General features: G+C 36.5%; 1 protein-coding gene across 3 annotated transcripts in view; it reads right to left on the bottom strand.

Moving 5' to 3' along the window:
- ARL15 (ADP ribosylation factor like GTPase 15) overlaps positions 1-12821 on the bottom strand; it is a 201383-nt gene that overhangs the window by 38884 nt on the left and 149678 nt on the right. For all 3 annotated transcript variants that reach the window (XM_039220797.1, XM_039220796.1, XM_039220798.1), the window contains exon 3: positions 1902-1961. In XM_039220797.1, coding sequence (XP_039076728.1) covers positions 1902-1961 — 60 coding nt within the window. The remainder of the gene's footprint in view (positions 1-1901; positions 1962-12821) is intronic.

The raw sequence follows: 12821 nt of genomic DNA, 5'->3' as shown, positions 1-12821 counted from the left end.
AGTCCTTTTCCAGGCAGAGTGGGCCCTCAAAGACATATTTGTTAAATAAAGCACTTACTGAACGCACCATCAAACTCCCTCCATAGTTTGCCTCTGAGCATTCAATACAGGATACAAATTAGATTCTACTCAGAAAATCACCTTCTTGAGACAGCCTCTCAACTGAAAATAGGACTATTGAAATTAAGGGGGTAGATTATCATATGCCAAACACCATATAATCATTAGCCTGAAACTTACATACTTGTCCCAAACTTGAAAGCTTTATCTTTTACCTACATCTCAAGTCATCACAGAAGAGGTAAAAACTAAAATGTTATCACCAAACTCTATGGTACCCTCTCCATTGCCATGTCCATTACTGCAACTGTCAGTGCAGCTCCTCCCCGCCCCCCACTCTAGTAAAATCAAACCATGCGTGGGAAGAGACAGACTCCCACCTTACAAACTCCCCGTCCTTGAATTCTTCTCTCATCGTACTGAATTTCAATCTCACAGCGGCACAGAATCAGGGCTACAAAAATTCCCTGAAGTGTTCACTTCAATTGTCTAGACACATTCACTATTTGCATCATCCAACTAACATTTGTAATAAATAGCTTATCAATTAATCAGCAGTTTCTTACACCTGGAGGGGGTTCAATAAAAGTTCTCTGTCTGGCCTAGTCATAAAATCCTAACTATGTGTCAGCTACATTTAAAACCAACAGAATTCTCAAACCATACATTTTGATTCCGTGGACTTTTACAATATGTTCTCTAATACCATGGTCACTGAGAAGCAGTTACTAGACACCACAAAGTAATATCAAAATATTCAACCTAAAAGAGCAGTCTTTGGAAAATTTTTACATAGAAAAATGTCTCCATTACAGGAACACTCATGTTTTATAATTTCTGTAGTCTAAATGACAAAACCAAATGCCTTAAAGGAAAACCAGAATTTATCAACCATGATTGATTTGAATATTGATGCTATAAAAAGTAAAGGTAGCTATAAAACAGATGGACAGAAGTAAACTTGTCCTAGATACAGCTTTCTCAAACATCTGAGAAGATCCACTAATACATTAAGAGATAAAAATAAGAAGCCATTAAACACTATTAAAATAGCATAAAGTTTGTGTTTCAATGCATGAAGTTAAAAGTAAATCAGTTAGAATGAACTTAGAAAAGAGTGAGGGGGGCAAGGTCAATATCACAAAGTGATTAAAGAGATGGAAGAGAACTTCCTTCTAAGTCATTAAACTCACCAATATTATACTTAACTTCAGAGCACTTACCATTTTCCTGTGCCATTAGAGAATTTAGTAGGTTCACTGAATTGACTGATTTCTTTGTTAACCTATTTACATGGGTTAAGACCCTGACTGACATAAAACACAATAAAAAAAAATCCCAGACAGAGAGTGTAATGAAAGACTGAGTGATGTATAGTTTGGGGTACAGCCTATCCAATAAATGTGCCTGACCAGCAAAGAACCCACTGGCAAAGATTTATTATCAGAACAAATACATTCTAAAAAGATCTAATACAATAAAACCTGCAGTAGGAATACAAACTACTCTAAAACACAGTTCTTCACCCTGCATAATGTATGGCGTGTCTATTACATTAAAACACTCTTCATACTTCTGAATCAGGAATAAATTTTTTGAACAAGTGAAACTGAAGAGTATATAGCATATGAGATAGAATAGTATGGTTCTCAAATTAGAAAAAAAGTTTATTAGAATTCTTTGACAACCTTTAACATATATATAAAGAAATATCCCTATTACCAAGGTAAAAGGCAAAAATAAATCACTTACTAGAATAATAATGTTTTAACTACATGTAACATCAATATCAAATTAGTACAGGCTTAAGCCAGGCATAGAAAGGATTTTAAATGTTATACCTCCAAGTTCCTTTACATTCAAGATGGCATTCTGGAATGGCACTGCTTTTATACTGAAACCTAAAATTAGAAAACGAAAACAAAAAAAGGAATTAGCAATTTAACTTACAATTCCAGATAAAATGATGACACAGTATCCTCTTCAAATTTTCAAAATACAGTTGAGTATTGTAGTGAAATAAAACTTTTTCTTCACAATACTACCCTATTTTTAAGTATATTACATCACTTGTAAATTTTATCAATTATAATAAAGACATTTGGAAGTGCAGAGAAACTTCAAAGAAATATTGGATCTACTGGGACCTTTGTATCTAACTCCTAAATTTTCTCTCATATATAACTCAGCAACTCTACAGATGAAGGTACCTAAATTATAACAATCTTATATTAGAATTACATAGTATTTATGTCAGAGTTTTAAGACATGGTTAATAGTATGTAAATATTTTTCTTAAAAGTGCAGTTGTAATCATCTATGCATAGGTAACTATTTTATAATACATGCAATAAACGATTTCTATTAAAATCTATTCAGAATATAAATTTTTTATCATTTAGGACCTATCATCATTCAAGTCATGATTGACTTCAACATATTTGGTTCACAGGTTTAAGTATATAATCTTATCAGGTGCAACATATATATACACATATGCACATACGCCAACAAATACACTTATTTCTGACAGGATCCATAAGAAACAAACTAGTGATGATTCTTGAGGCAACTGGAAATCAAGAAGGCTTAAATAGAGGATTCTTTTCTTTCATTTGAATGTTTTGCTATGTACAAGTACTTTTGCAAATCAAAGTTCTACTAATTTTTAAAAGTTAACCTATTCAGTAATTTCTAACCACCCAATTAATCTAAGGTTTTAAACATTAGTATGGGCAGTTATAAATCATCATTCCTTTTCAAGAAATTAGAGTAAAAGATATAAAAATACTTTTCAAGTTATAAAGTTATGACAGGTACCTGAACAGGTAAAAAAAAATATACAGTGTGACATATATAAGAACAATTCCTTTACATGGTTTTGCTTTACTCTTTAAAAATGAAAGTCAATATGTACCTTTTTATATTCTACCCTATTAATACCACTGTTTTGTTATATGTTGTCCTAGCACTTTCAAATTTTATATAGTATCTTTCACCTTAGGCAAGGAGTATCAATTAATGGTTAAGAAGTAACTTTGGAGTCTGAAGAAACTAGGTTTAAGTAAGTGAACTGTGGGCAACCTACTACTTTCATCATCTCTCAAATGGGAATGATAGCATCTACCTCATGGAGTTGTTACAAAATGATACAATGTATTATCTTTATCACAGTACCTGATATAAATAAGCATACAACATATGACTGCTATAATTCTATATCAAATGATTCTGTATTGATGATTTAATCACTAGCTGTGCATACCTTCTGAATATATTATAGACTTTAAGAGAAATCCTGGGGGCTTATTTATTAATCTAAATAGTTACTTGGAGCTACAGATATTACCACTGAATGAAAAGAACCCTGTTTGAGTGACAGAAGTAGACACTAGTTGAAGTTCGTTGTATAGAATGTAAATGTTCATTAGGCCCTCTAACAATCTTCTAAAACATACCCTCCTGTATGGGGTTTTATGCAGATTGACACAGTCACCACAGTTTTATGGTTAATGGTGCATGTAGTTACTGAATCTTAGTAAAATAGCAGAAGGAATGAGGAGGCAGCCCCATGTGGCTGAAGCACCGGAATGTACCTGGGCCTGCAGAAAAGCCTCTCCAGGTGTCTGGCCTCTGGGAAATTAAGGTAAGTCAGTGCCAATCACAATATTCCTCCTGGCACTGAGAATCTGCCTGCAGGAGACTTGGATGTTTGAATGTATCTATCTACCTACCTCACGGGGGTGTCATATGGATTAAAAGGCAATGATTGTGAAATCCTGAAAATGAAAAGCTCTATGCAAATGCTCAACAGTCTATTAGTGGTTATGTTCAGGACAACTCAAGTGAGAATTTTCCAGAGAAAGGAGACAGGCCCCAACTTTGAAAAAGACACAGTTATGGAACAGACCAGCCATGTTTAATTTGCTTTGATTCTTTAAAGCTGACAATAGGCAGGTACCCCAGGAAAGGAACAGCCTTCCAGAAATTGCTGCACTCATACGCAAAACACAGCTTTGGAAATTTATAATCCAACAGGCAGATTATATCATTGTTACCGTCTTTAATCCTCACACAGACATAATAAATTGACTGCAAAAAAAGGCCTCAAATGTTCACGCTAAGCAAAGTAACCTAGCAATGTTATTTATAGGCATATAAATGTTTCTGCAGAATACTCATAAATGTTTTCTCTCCAAATAAAACATATGTGGCTAGATCTATACTGCAAAGGTATATGTACTCTTCCATTTTACTGCCTTCATATTTTTACAGTATGACTGTAGTAATGTTTAGAGGACAAAGCCTATGTAATCAGTCTAGAAAATAAGAAAAATGTACTATGCATGGAAGAAACCATTTTTAAAAATTTTAGTCATTCTACACATTTGCAAGGATTAAAAAAAATTAAATTTAAAGCCAGGTTTTCAGTTCAACCAGAAGGGCAATCAATAAGGGTGACTATCAGATCAACTCTATTTTATTCCTTTACACGGGGTTGGATGAGTTTAGGGTGGGGTGGTGGAGGGAGGAGATAGATGTTAATATTTAGTAGAGATATAGAGGTCAAAACATCAAAATGCCTTTTTCAAAGGTTGCTTTGAGGAATGAAAATGGCCAGATAACATGGGCCCCAAAGACAGAATGTCTGGGTTCCAATTCTGGCTCTACTATTATTAATTGAGCAAGTTACTTAATGTCTCTGTGCCTCAATTTCCTTGTCTATAAGTGAGAACAGAAAGCACCCAGGGCTCTCAAGTGTTTAGTAAATAAAAATTCAGAATACTAATGGTCACCAACTGACTACTGAGGCTTTGAATTCCTCCCAGTCAAAATCACATGCGGTCTTAAGGTCTGATATACTATGGAAGTGTTGGTAAAATAAAAGTTGTAGTAGCAATTGAAAACATTTGAGTACTTCTACAGACTAAGTATCTGGAGTCTTCCATAAGCACTTCTTTTTCCTCTCTCCTAATCCTAATCTACAAAGCCTGTCAATTCCATCCGTAAAATAGTTCTCAAGTATGTCCACTTCTTTCCATAACTGGCCAACTCGCCACCTCCACCGTGACCACCTGGACAACTTCGAGAAGGGCCTCCTAACTCAACTGTTTGTGTCCATTACTGGCCTGCTCAGTTGCCTCCACACAGTAGGAGAAGTGATCATCCTGAAATCCACACCTGTTCACATCAATCCCATGGTTAAACCCTTTGGACAGCTTCTCACTACTCATGATACAGTTATACAGTTCAAAACACCTACAATCTGACTCCTCTTCCCTTTTCCAAGCTTATTTTGTATCATTTTCCCCCTCATCTTAAGTCTTCGGTTCCCCTCATGTCCCTTCCAACTCAGGACCTTTGCACATATTGCTCCATTAGTGTTCCTTGGTGCCCCGGGAAATTCTTTATCCTTCAGGTTTGGTTTTAACGTTACCTCATCAAGCAAGCTTTCTACGTTGATTCTGGGAGATTCAGGTTTTTCTAGCATGCAGTTCTTCTATGTAATTTTCAGTTACAATTATTTATCAGTTGTTTTAGGTCTGTTCCCCAATTAGACTGCTAGAATCCATGATGAATAAACAGTGCATATACCCTGTATGCCAGTGAGAGGCACATAAGACGATCTCAGTATTTCTTTAAAGATCTATGCTAAGGGTTTATATTTATTTCCCAATTTAATTGTCACAACAATCCTAGTATCAGTACTACTATCCCAAGAAGCAAGTGAGCCAAGAAGTAGGTAGCCAAGAGTCCTAAGTGCTATATTCAAAACTAACACCAGGCTTGCCACCAAAGCCCTATACCTCCTCTGTATACCAACAACTTGATCAAGTCACAGTATTCTGTCCAATTTTGAACTAAATACTGGTGAAGCTGATTGTAAAATTACACACATGCCCAATAAATCCACTATCTGGCCTATTTACAAATGATGCAATATATAAGTGTTCTCAGTTCCATACATTGCCTTGTTGATGGAATGAAAACAGCCTGCTTCAGAAAGTAATTTCTTTATGGGCATTATTAATAAAAACAGGAGCTTAGGAGGGGAGAAAAAATGTCCAACTGACTCAGCCATGACTCTAGGCTGGATCACTGTTATTTCTCCTCAAAGTGGGCATCCTCCAATGGCCTCCCAGGTAGCCAGTGCGCTGATGGGACAAAAGCATGGTCCTAGAGGTCGTAGTCACAGCTCTTAGACTCATCAGCCACTTGTTTTTCTTGACCTTGGATTCCTCATCTGCAAAATGAGTGTGGACTAGCTTAGCTCTTCAAAGTTTCTTCTAGCATTAGGATTTCATTATTTATGTTCAACAAGAAAGAGGAAATAACAGTAACAACTGAGTCAATCATCAATGGCCTCTCGTATTTGGCTTAAGGCCTCATGGGCAGGTATCCCCAGACCCCACTCAAACAAGATGATGGCTGAAGCCTAAGTTACATGGTCATTTTTTCCTGGCTGATCTAAGCTCCATTAGTAAGACTGAAACCTCCCCTAAGATTTAACCCCACAAATTTTAATAAATATACGACTTAGTCACTCTTTGGGGAAATAATTGTTTGCATAGGCTTTCAGTTTTTGTCTTTTAGCCCTTAAATTCAGCAAGACCCGTGATACAAGGGAGATGGATGTGAATTTTTTTTTTTTTAAACACAGGGAAAGCATTCCTGGAATTGTAACAAAATTAGTTTTGGGAGTGAGGCTTGTCTATTTTTATTCATCGTGTGGAACACTTGAGTATCTTACTTGGACCTACAGACTAACTCTCCCCCTCACCCCTCTAACACACAAGTCTGCACACATGTACATGGATACTTTGTGTGTACTTTTGAAATCCCTGGGTCACTTTAACAACTGCTGAAGGCAAATCTGGTGGCCTTGACCTAGACCCAGAGCATGATTTATGCCGTCATAATTTTGTGGTGTTTGGACAATTCTTCTGGTTTACTCTAGTAGAATTCTCCTAAATAGGATTTCAATATCCTAAAAGTAAATTTAATCCATGGGCATTTACAAAACAATCCTTTAGCAGATACCTAAAGGATTTTTAACTTTTTGGACTTTTTAACTTTTCTTGTTGACTTAACACATATGCAAGTGAATACTAAAGTTTCTACAATAACTCAAATTTTCATGAATGTTTTCTGTATTTCTTTCCAATTAGCATGATCTTTTTCTATTTTAACTGAATGGCATACCACTTGACTATTTTCCAAGTGAAGTAATAAATATCCTTAAAAGAATTCTTCCACCTTTTTCAATTCCAAGTGCTGAATTTTCTCCAGGTTACATCAATATATTCTCCTAAGCGTTTATACTCCATTCTTCTAGTTTCAGAAGGAGAAAAAAAAGGGAAGGGGGAGCACTTGTGTAATCCATAGGTTAACAATCCTTTTATCAGCAAATTCCTTGTGCCTCTCCAGTCAAAGAATTCACTTGGGATAGAGTTCACTTTTGTTTCTCTACCAAGGTGCAAGCCTTCCAGTTTTGCTTTCTTTATCCATAGGACCCGCTCTCTGGAGGACTTCTTGGCCCTTTACGTTTTGACAATTTAAAATTCTTCTAAAAATTATGTCAAAGGTAAAAGATTGCTGAAGTTAACAATCCAATAAAGTTTGGACTCCCTCTCCTTCTGAAGAAAAGGCAAACATTCTTGTCTTGCTAAAATTGGATAGACATACCTTTCTTGTGATGCTTTTATTTTAAGAAACAAATTTTCAAGGTAGATTTTCTTTTCAGTTGTTCCCCACTCTTCCAGTAACTATTTTACTTTTAATTGGCTTGATGTCAAAACATTATAAAGAAATAATTTCAAGAACAAAATTTCACATATATTTAGCCATATCAAAGCACACTTATATTTACGTGTTCTTTTCCCATTTTTCACTTACAGGCACACTTTACTTTTTATTTTTATTTATTTTAAGATATTTATTTAGTTGGCGAGACAGCACAAGTGGAGGAGGGACCAAGACACACACACACACGCACGCACGTACTGAATCCAAAGCAGGCTCCAGTCTCTGAGATGTCAGCACAGAGCCCCATGCAGGGCTTGAACCCATGAACCGTGAGATCATGACCTGAGCCAAAGTCAGATGCTTAACCGACTGAGCCACCCAGGCATTCCATTTTTTTTTTAAATAAATATAATTTTTCTTCAACAGAAGACTATTTTTCCAATCATCTTTTTAATTGAGATACTATAATAAACTCAACGTCTATAGGACATTTAAATTATTTATTTATTTTATTATTTTTTTAATGTTTTATTTATTTCTAGGAGAGAGAGAGAGAGAGAGAGAGAGAGCGTGAGCAGGGGAGGGTCAGAGAGAGAGGGAGTCACAGACTGAAACAGGCTCCAGGCTCTGAGCTGGCAGTCAGCACAGAGCCCGACGCGGGGCTCGAACCCACGAACCGCGAGATAACGACCTAAGCGAAAGTCGGATGCTTAACCGACTAAGCCACCCAGGCGCCCCTTAAATTATTTTAAAGTTTTAAGTTACACAAATGTTACAAGGATCACATTGCACATATAGCTTCTTTGAAATTATGTGCTTAAAATAAATTCTCAGTGGCACAATTATTAGGTCAAAAAATGTGAGTATTTTGATAACACTTATGTGATTAACTGCTTTCCAAGAAAAGGGACAAAGTCAATCATACCATCAGTAATGCATGCTGCCACAATCTTAACAAACACTGGGTCTTATCATAAACAAACAATTTTGGTAAATTTAAGTATAAAGTTAACATTTTTCTTATTCTTTAGTAAAACTGAACTTATGGAAAAGTTGAATTTTTCCCATTTATTTCTTTGCCATTCTTTTCATAAATCATCTTCTTTATGGACTATCGACTGGATTCTAGTTAGTATTTCTTTAAATGGGACAGCCATAAACTCTGTAATACCTGTTACAAGTATTTCTCAACACTCTTGTTTTCTTCTTACATTTGTCTTATTTAGTTTTCCAATTATTCTAAAGGTTCACAGTTAAGGCCCATGGTCTTTTCAAGTTCTTCTCGTTAGCCTCCAGCAGCTATTCTCTGATCTTCCACATTAAATGTTCACATGCATGTATGGCGTTGTGACTTCATTTTCTCTCCTAGTTATCTTTTCTTCCTGTTAGGCTCTGTCATTTATTTTAGGACCTCCTTCCATCTCCTTTGTTCTTCTTCCATTACATACATACACACGCCCCTGCTCTAAACAACAAAAAGAACCAGGAAGTATGACTGTACACATCAGCCATGCCTATCTGGAATTCCAGAGGGGGCTGGGTTTTGTAGGTCCACAGGAAACTTAAAGTCAGTCTGTTTGGCTCTCCTCTGCTGCCTTTCTCTCCCCCACCCTTTCCTGTTATCACCAATTTGTTTCTCCAACCTCTTATGCACACCTTCATTAGCTATGATGAACACAGAGTCAACCATAATCATCTACCCCTTCCCTCCTATATCCTTTACTTCATGCCTTTCATTCCCAACACAGTCCTTCGTCATTACGGAGTCCTTTCATCGAGTTACATGAAACCTTAGCTTTGTTAAGAAAGGTCTTCTCTAAGCTCCAACATTTTCTTGCACATGTTCCCACCCTCCTTATACCAGCCAACATTTTCCTTTCCATTACAGTGGTACTCAGGACAAGTACACATTCTTTATAATGCTTTTGGACCACTCCACCATAATTACCTCTTAATAGTTTTCCACCTGAAGTTCTAGCATCTCCTTATACATGGGAAATCTACATTTCCATTTATCAATGTTCAGGGAGTTTGGTCATCTATCTGAATGAATTCAACACATGCCTTACATGCGTCCACCACACTCTTCCCGCTTCTGTTCTTATGGACAGTCTCCAAATGAATGACCAAGAGTATCCTCCGAGTTTTCAGATCCCCCAAATAATCAGCTCTAATTCACATCAGCCATTTAATTAGTATAAAGTTATACATTTCATCAAGTTTTCTATATAGGTTATGTCATTCGCAAATAAAGATAGTTTTATTTCTTTCTTTCTAATCTGGAAGCCTTTTCTTTCTCTTGCCTAGTGCCCTGGCTAGAATCTCTACTACAATATTGAATAGAAGTGTTGAGAATAGAAACCCATGTGTTCTTATTTTTGATCTGAATAGGAAAGAATTCTTCTACCGTTAAAAATGACAACTGCTGGGACGCCTGGGTGGCTCAGTTGGTTAAGCAATCAATTCTGGATTTCGGGTCAGGTCATGATCTCACAGTTCATGAGTTTGAGCACCACCTCAGGCTCTGTGCTGGGGATCCAAGCTGGCAGTGTAGAGCCTGTTTGAGATTCTCTCTCTCCTTCTCTCCGACCATACCCCACTTATGCTCCTCTCTCAAAATAAATAAGCTTTAAAAAAAAGTATTAAAATCTGGGTTTAATACAAAATGGGTTTGGCTATTTCCCTTTAGAGTTCCATCTGTTTTTGTAGGTTTTAAAACTGTTAATAGTTCTATCAATGTTTAGTGCTCTTCTATTCAATGGATTAAAAGATCTCATAAAATGAACTTCTTTATCCCCGGCATTATTCTTTGCTCTAAAATCTACCTCTTCTGATAACACAGCCACTCCAGCTTTGACTCCTGTTAGCATTTTTCCCCCCAATCTATTTTGTGTCTTTATATTTAAGATTTGTTTCAAGTCCTATATAGTTGGGTCCTGTTTTTCGTTATTTATTTTATCTAACATCGGTTTCAGTCCCTTAACTGAGTCTAGACTATTTACATTTAATTTGCTTATTGATGGTAGGTTTGAGGGTATCACCCTACTACTTATTTTCTATTTATTCCATCTACTCTTGTTCCTTTTCTTTCTTTCTGCCTTTTTTGGTTTGTTAATTTTTGCTAATTCCATCTTATATCATTTGCTACTTTATTGGCTATCACTGTTATCTTAGTGGTTGTGTTAGGGTTTATACTACATCTTTTATCACACTCTACCTTCAAGTGCTATTATAACCACTTCACATAGAAAAGCCTTACAAAAGTATACTTCCTCTTTTCCACTATGACTTTGATGCCATTATTCTCCTGCATTTTACTTTTCACACTATAAACCCCATGATATACTGTTTTTTGTTTTTTTGGAGAGCAAGCTCCCACAAGTAGGGGAGGGAGAGAGAGAGAAGGGGGGGAGGGAAAATGAATGAACCTTAAAGCAGTTTCCATGCTCAGGACAGAGCCCCACCTAGGGCTCAATCCCATGACCCTGGGATCATGACCTGAGCTGAATCAAGAGATGGACGATCAACTCACTGAGCCACCCAGGCACCATATTGGTGTTTTGTTTTTTTTTTTTTAAATAATCTTATAAAGAGATTTAAATAAGAACTAAATCTAATATAATTACCCATGTGGTCACCATTTCTGTACTTTCCCTTTCTTTGTATAAATCCAGATTTCCATCTGGATTCATTTTTCTTCTGCCTATTAAAGTACTTCCTTTAATACTGGAAAAAAGTGTAACGAAAGTAATAACAAAATATAATGAAAACATTTTTTACCTTTCTTTTTCAAAGATAATTTTGCTGGGTATAGGTTTATAACTTTTTTTCCCTTTAGTATTTTAACAATGTTGCTCAACCCTCTTCTTGCTTACCTTGTTTCCAGTGAGAAATCTGAAGTCATTCTTACCATTGTTCCTCTATAATAGCCATTATCTACTTTTAAGGTATTCTGTTTTAGGGGCGCTTGGTGGCTCAGCTGGTTAAGCATTCGGTTCTTGGTTTTGGCTTAGGTCATGATCTCACGTTTCGGGAGTTCAGGTCCTGCTTTAGGCTCTGCCACTAACGGTGAGGAACCTGCTTGGGATTCTCTCTCCCCACCTCTCTCTGCCCCTCTCCCACTTCTGGTCTCACCAAAAAAAAAAAAAAAAAAAAGATACTGTTTTATTCAAAGTTCTCTAGAGAAACAGATCAATAGAATGTGTGTGTATATACAGAAAGGTTTAAGTAACTGACTTAATTGTGGAGGCTGGCAAATCAGTATCTGCAGAGTAGGCCTGGTTTCATCTGGAGAACCAGATAACAGCTGATGCTTCAGGTCAAGTCCAAAGGCTACCTGATACAGACTGGATCAGATCCACCCACATGATAGGGGGCTGTCTGCTTACCTCAAAGTCCAGTGACTTAAATATTCATCTCATCCCCAAACACAAGCATCCAGGATTGTATATGACCACCTACCTGGGCACCATGGCCCAGCCAGGTTGACAATATAAAAATCAACCCCATACTTTATCACTGGTTTTGAGCAACTTTATCATATTGCTTTGTGTAGTTTGCTCATATACTGTTCTTGAGGTTTAATGAGTTTCTTGGATTTGTTGTTAAATTTCTTTAAGTTTAAACATATTTTAGACATTGTGTCTTCAAATATCTTTTTCTGTCCCTTTCTCCACCCTCTACCTTTGCAGACTCCAATGACCCATGCTTGGGGACTGGAAGATGTCCCACAGTTGATGTTGGTCTTTGCATTTCCCATTTTCTCCTCCCTCTCTCAACGCTTTGGGTGGTCTCTAATATTAATGGCCTTCAAAGTTATTACTCTTCTGTTCTGCAATGTCCAATCTGCCATGAATCCTAACGGGTGCATATTCATCTCAGATATTGTTGTATTCTCCACTAGAACTTTTATATGGGTCTTTTAAAAATCTTCCATGTCTCTACTGAACTCTATGAACAGATGGAATTCATTTATAGTAACAATTTTAAGTCTTTCTTTGCTAATTCCTTTATCC

Source organism: Hyaena hyaena, unplaced genomic scaffold (genome assembly GCF_003009895.1).
Source record: "Hyaena hyaena isolate Hyena2069 unplaced genomic scaffold, ASM300989v1 scaffold_908, whole genome shotgun sequence".
Lineage (NCBI taxonomy): Eukaryota > Metazoa > Chordata > Mammalia > Carnivora > Hyaenidae > Hyaena > Hyaena hyaena.
Note: the sequence above shows the minus strand (reverse complement) of the source record. Positions and strands in the feature narration are given on the sequence as shown.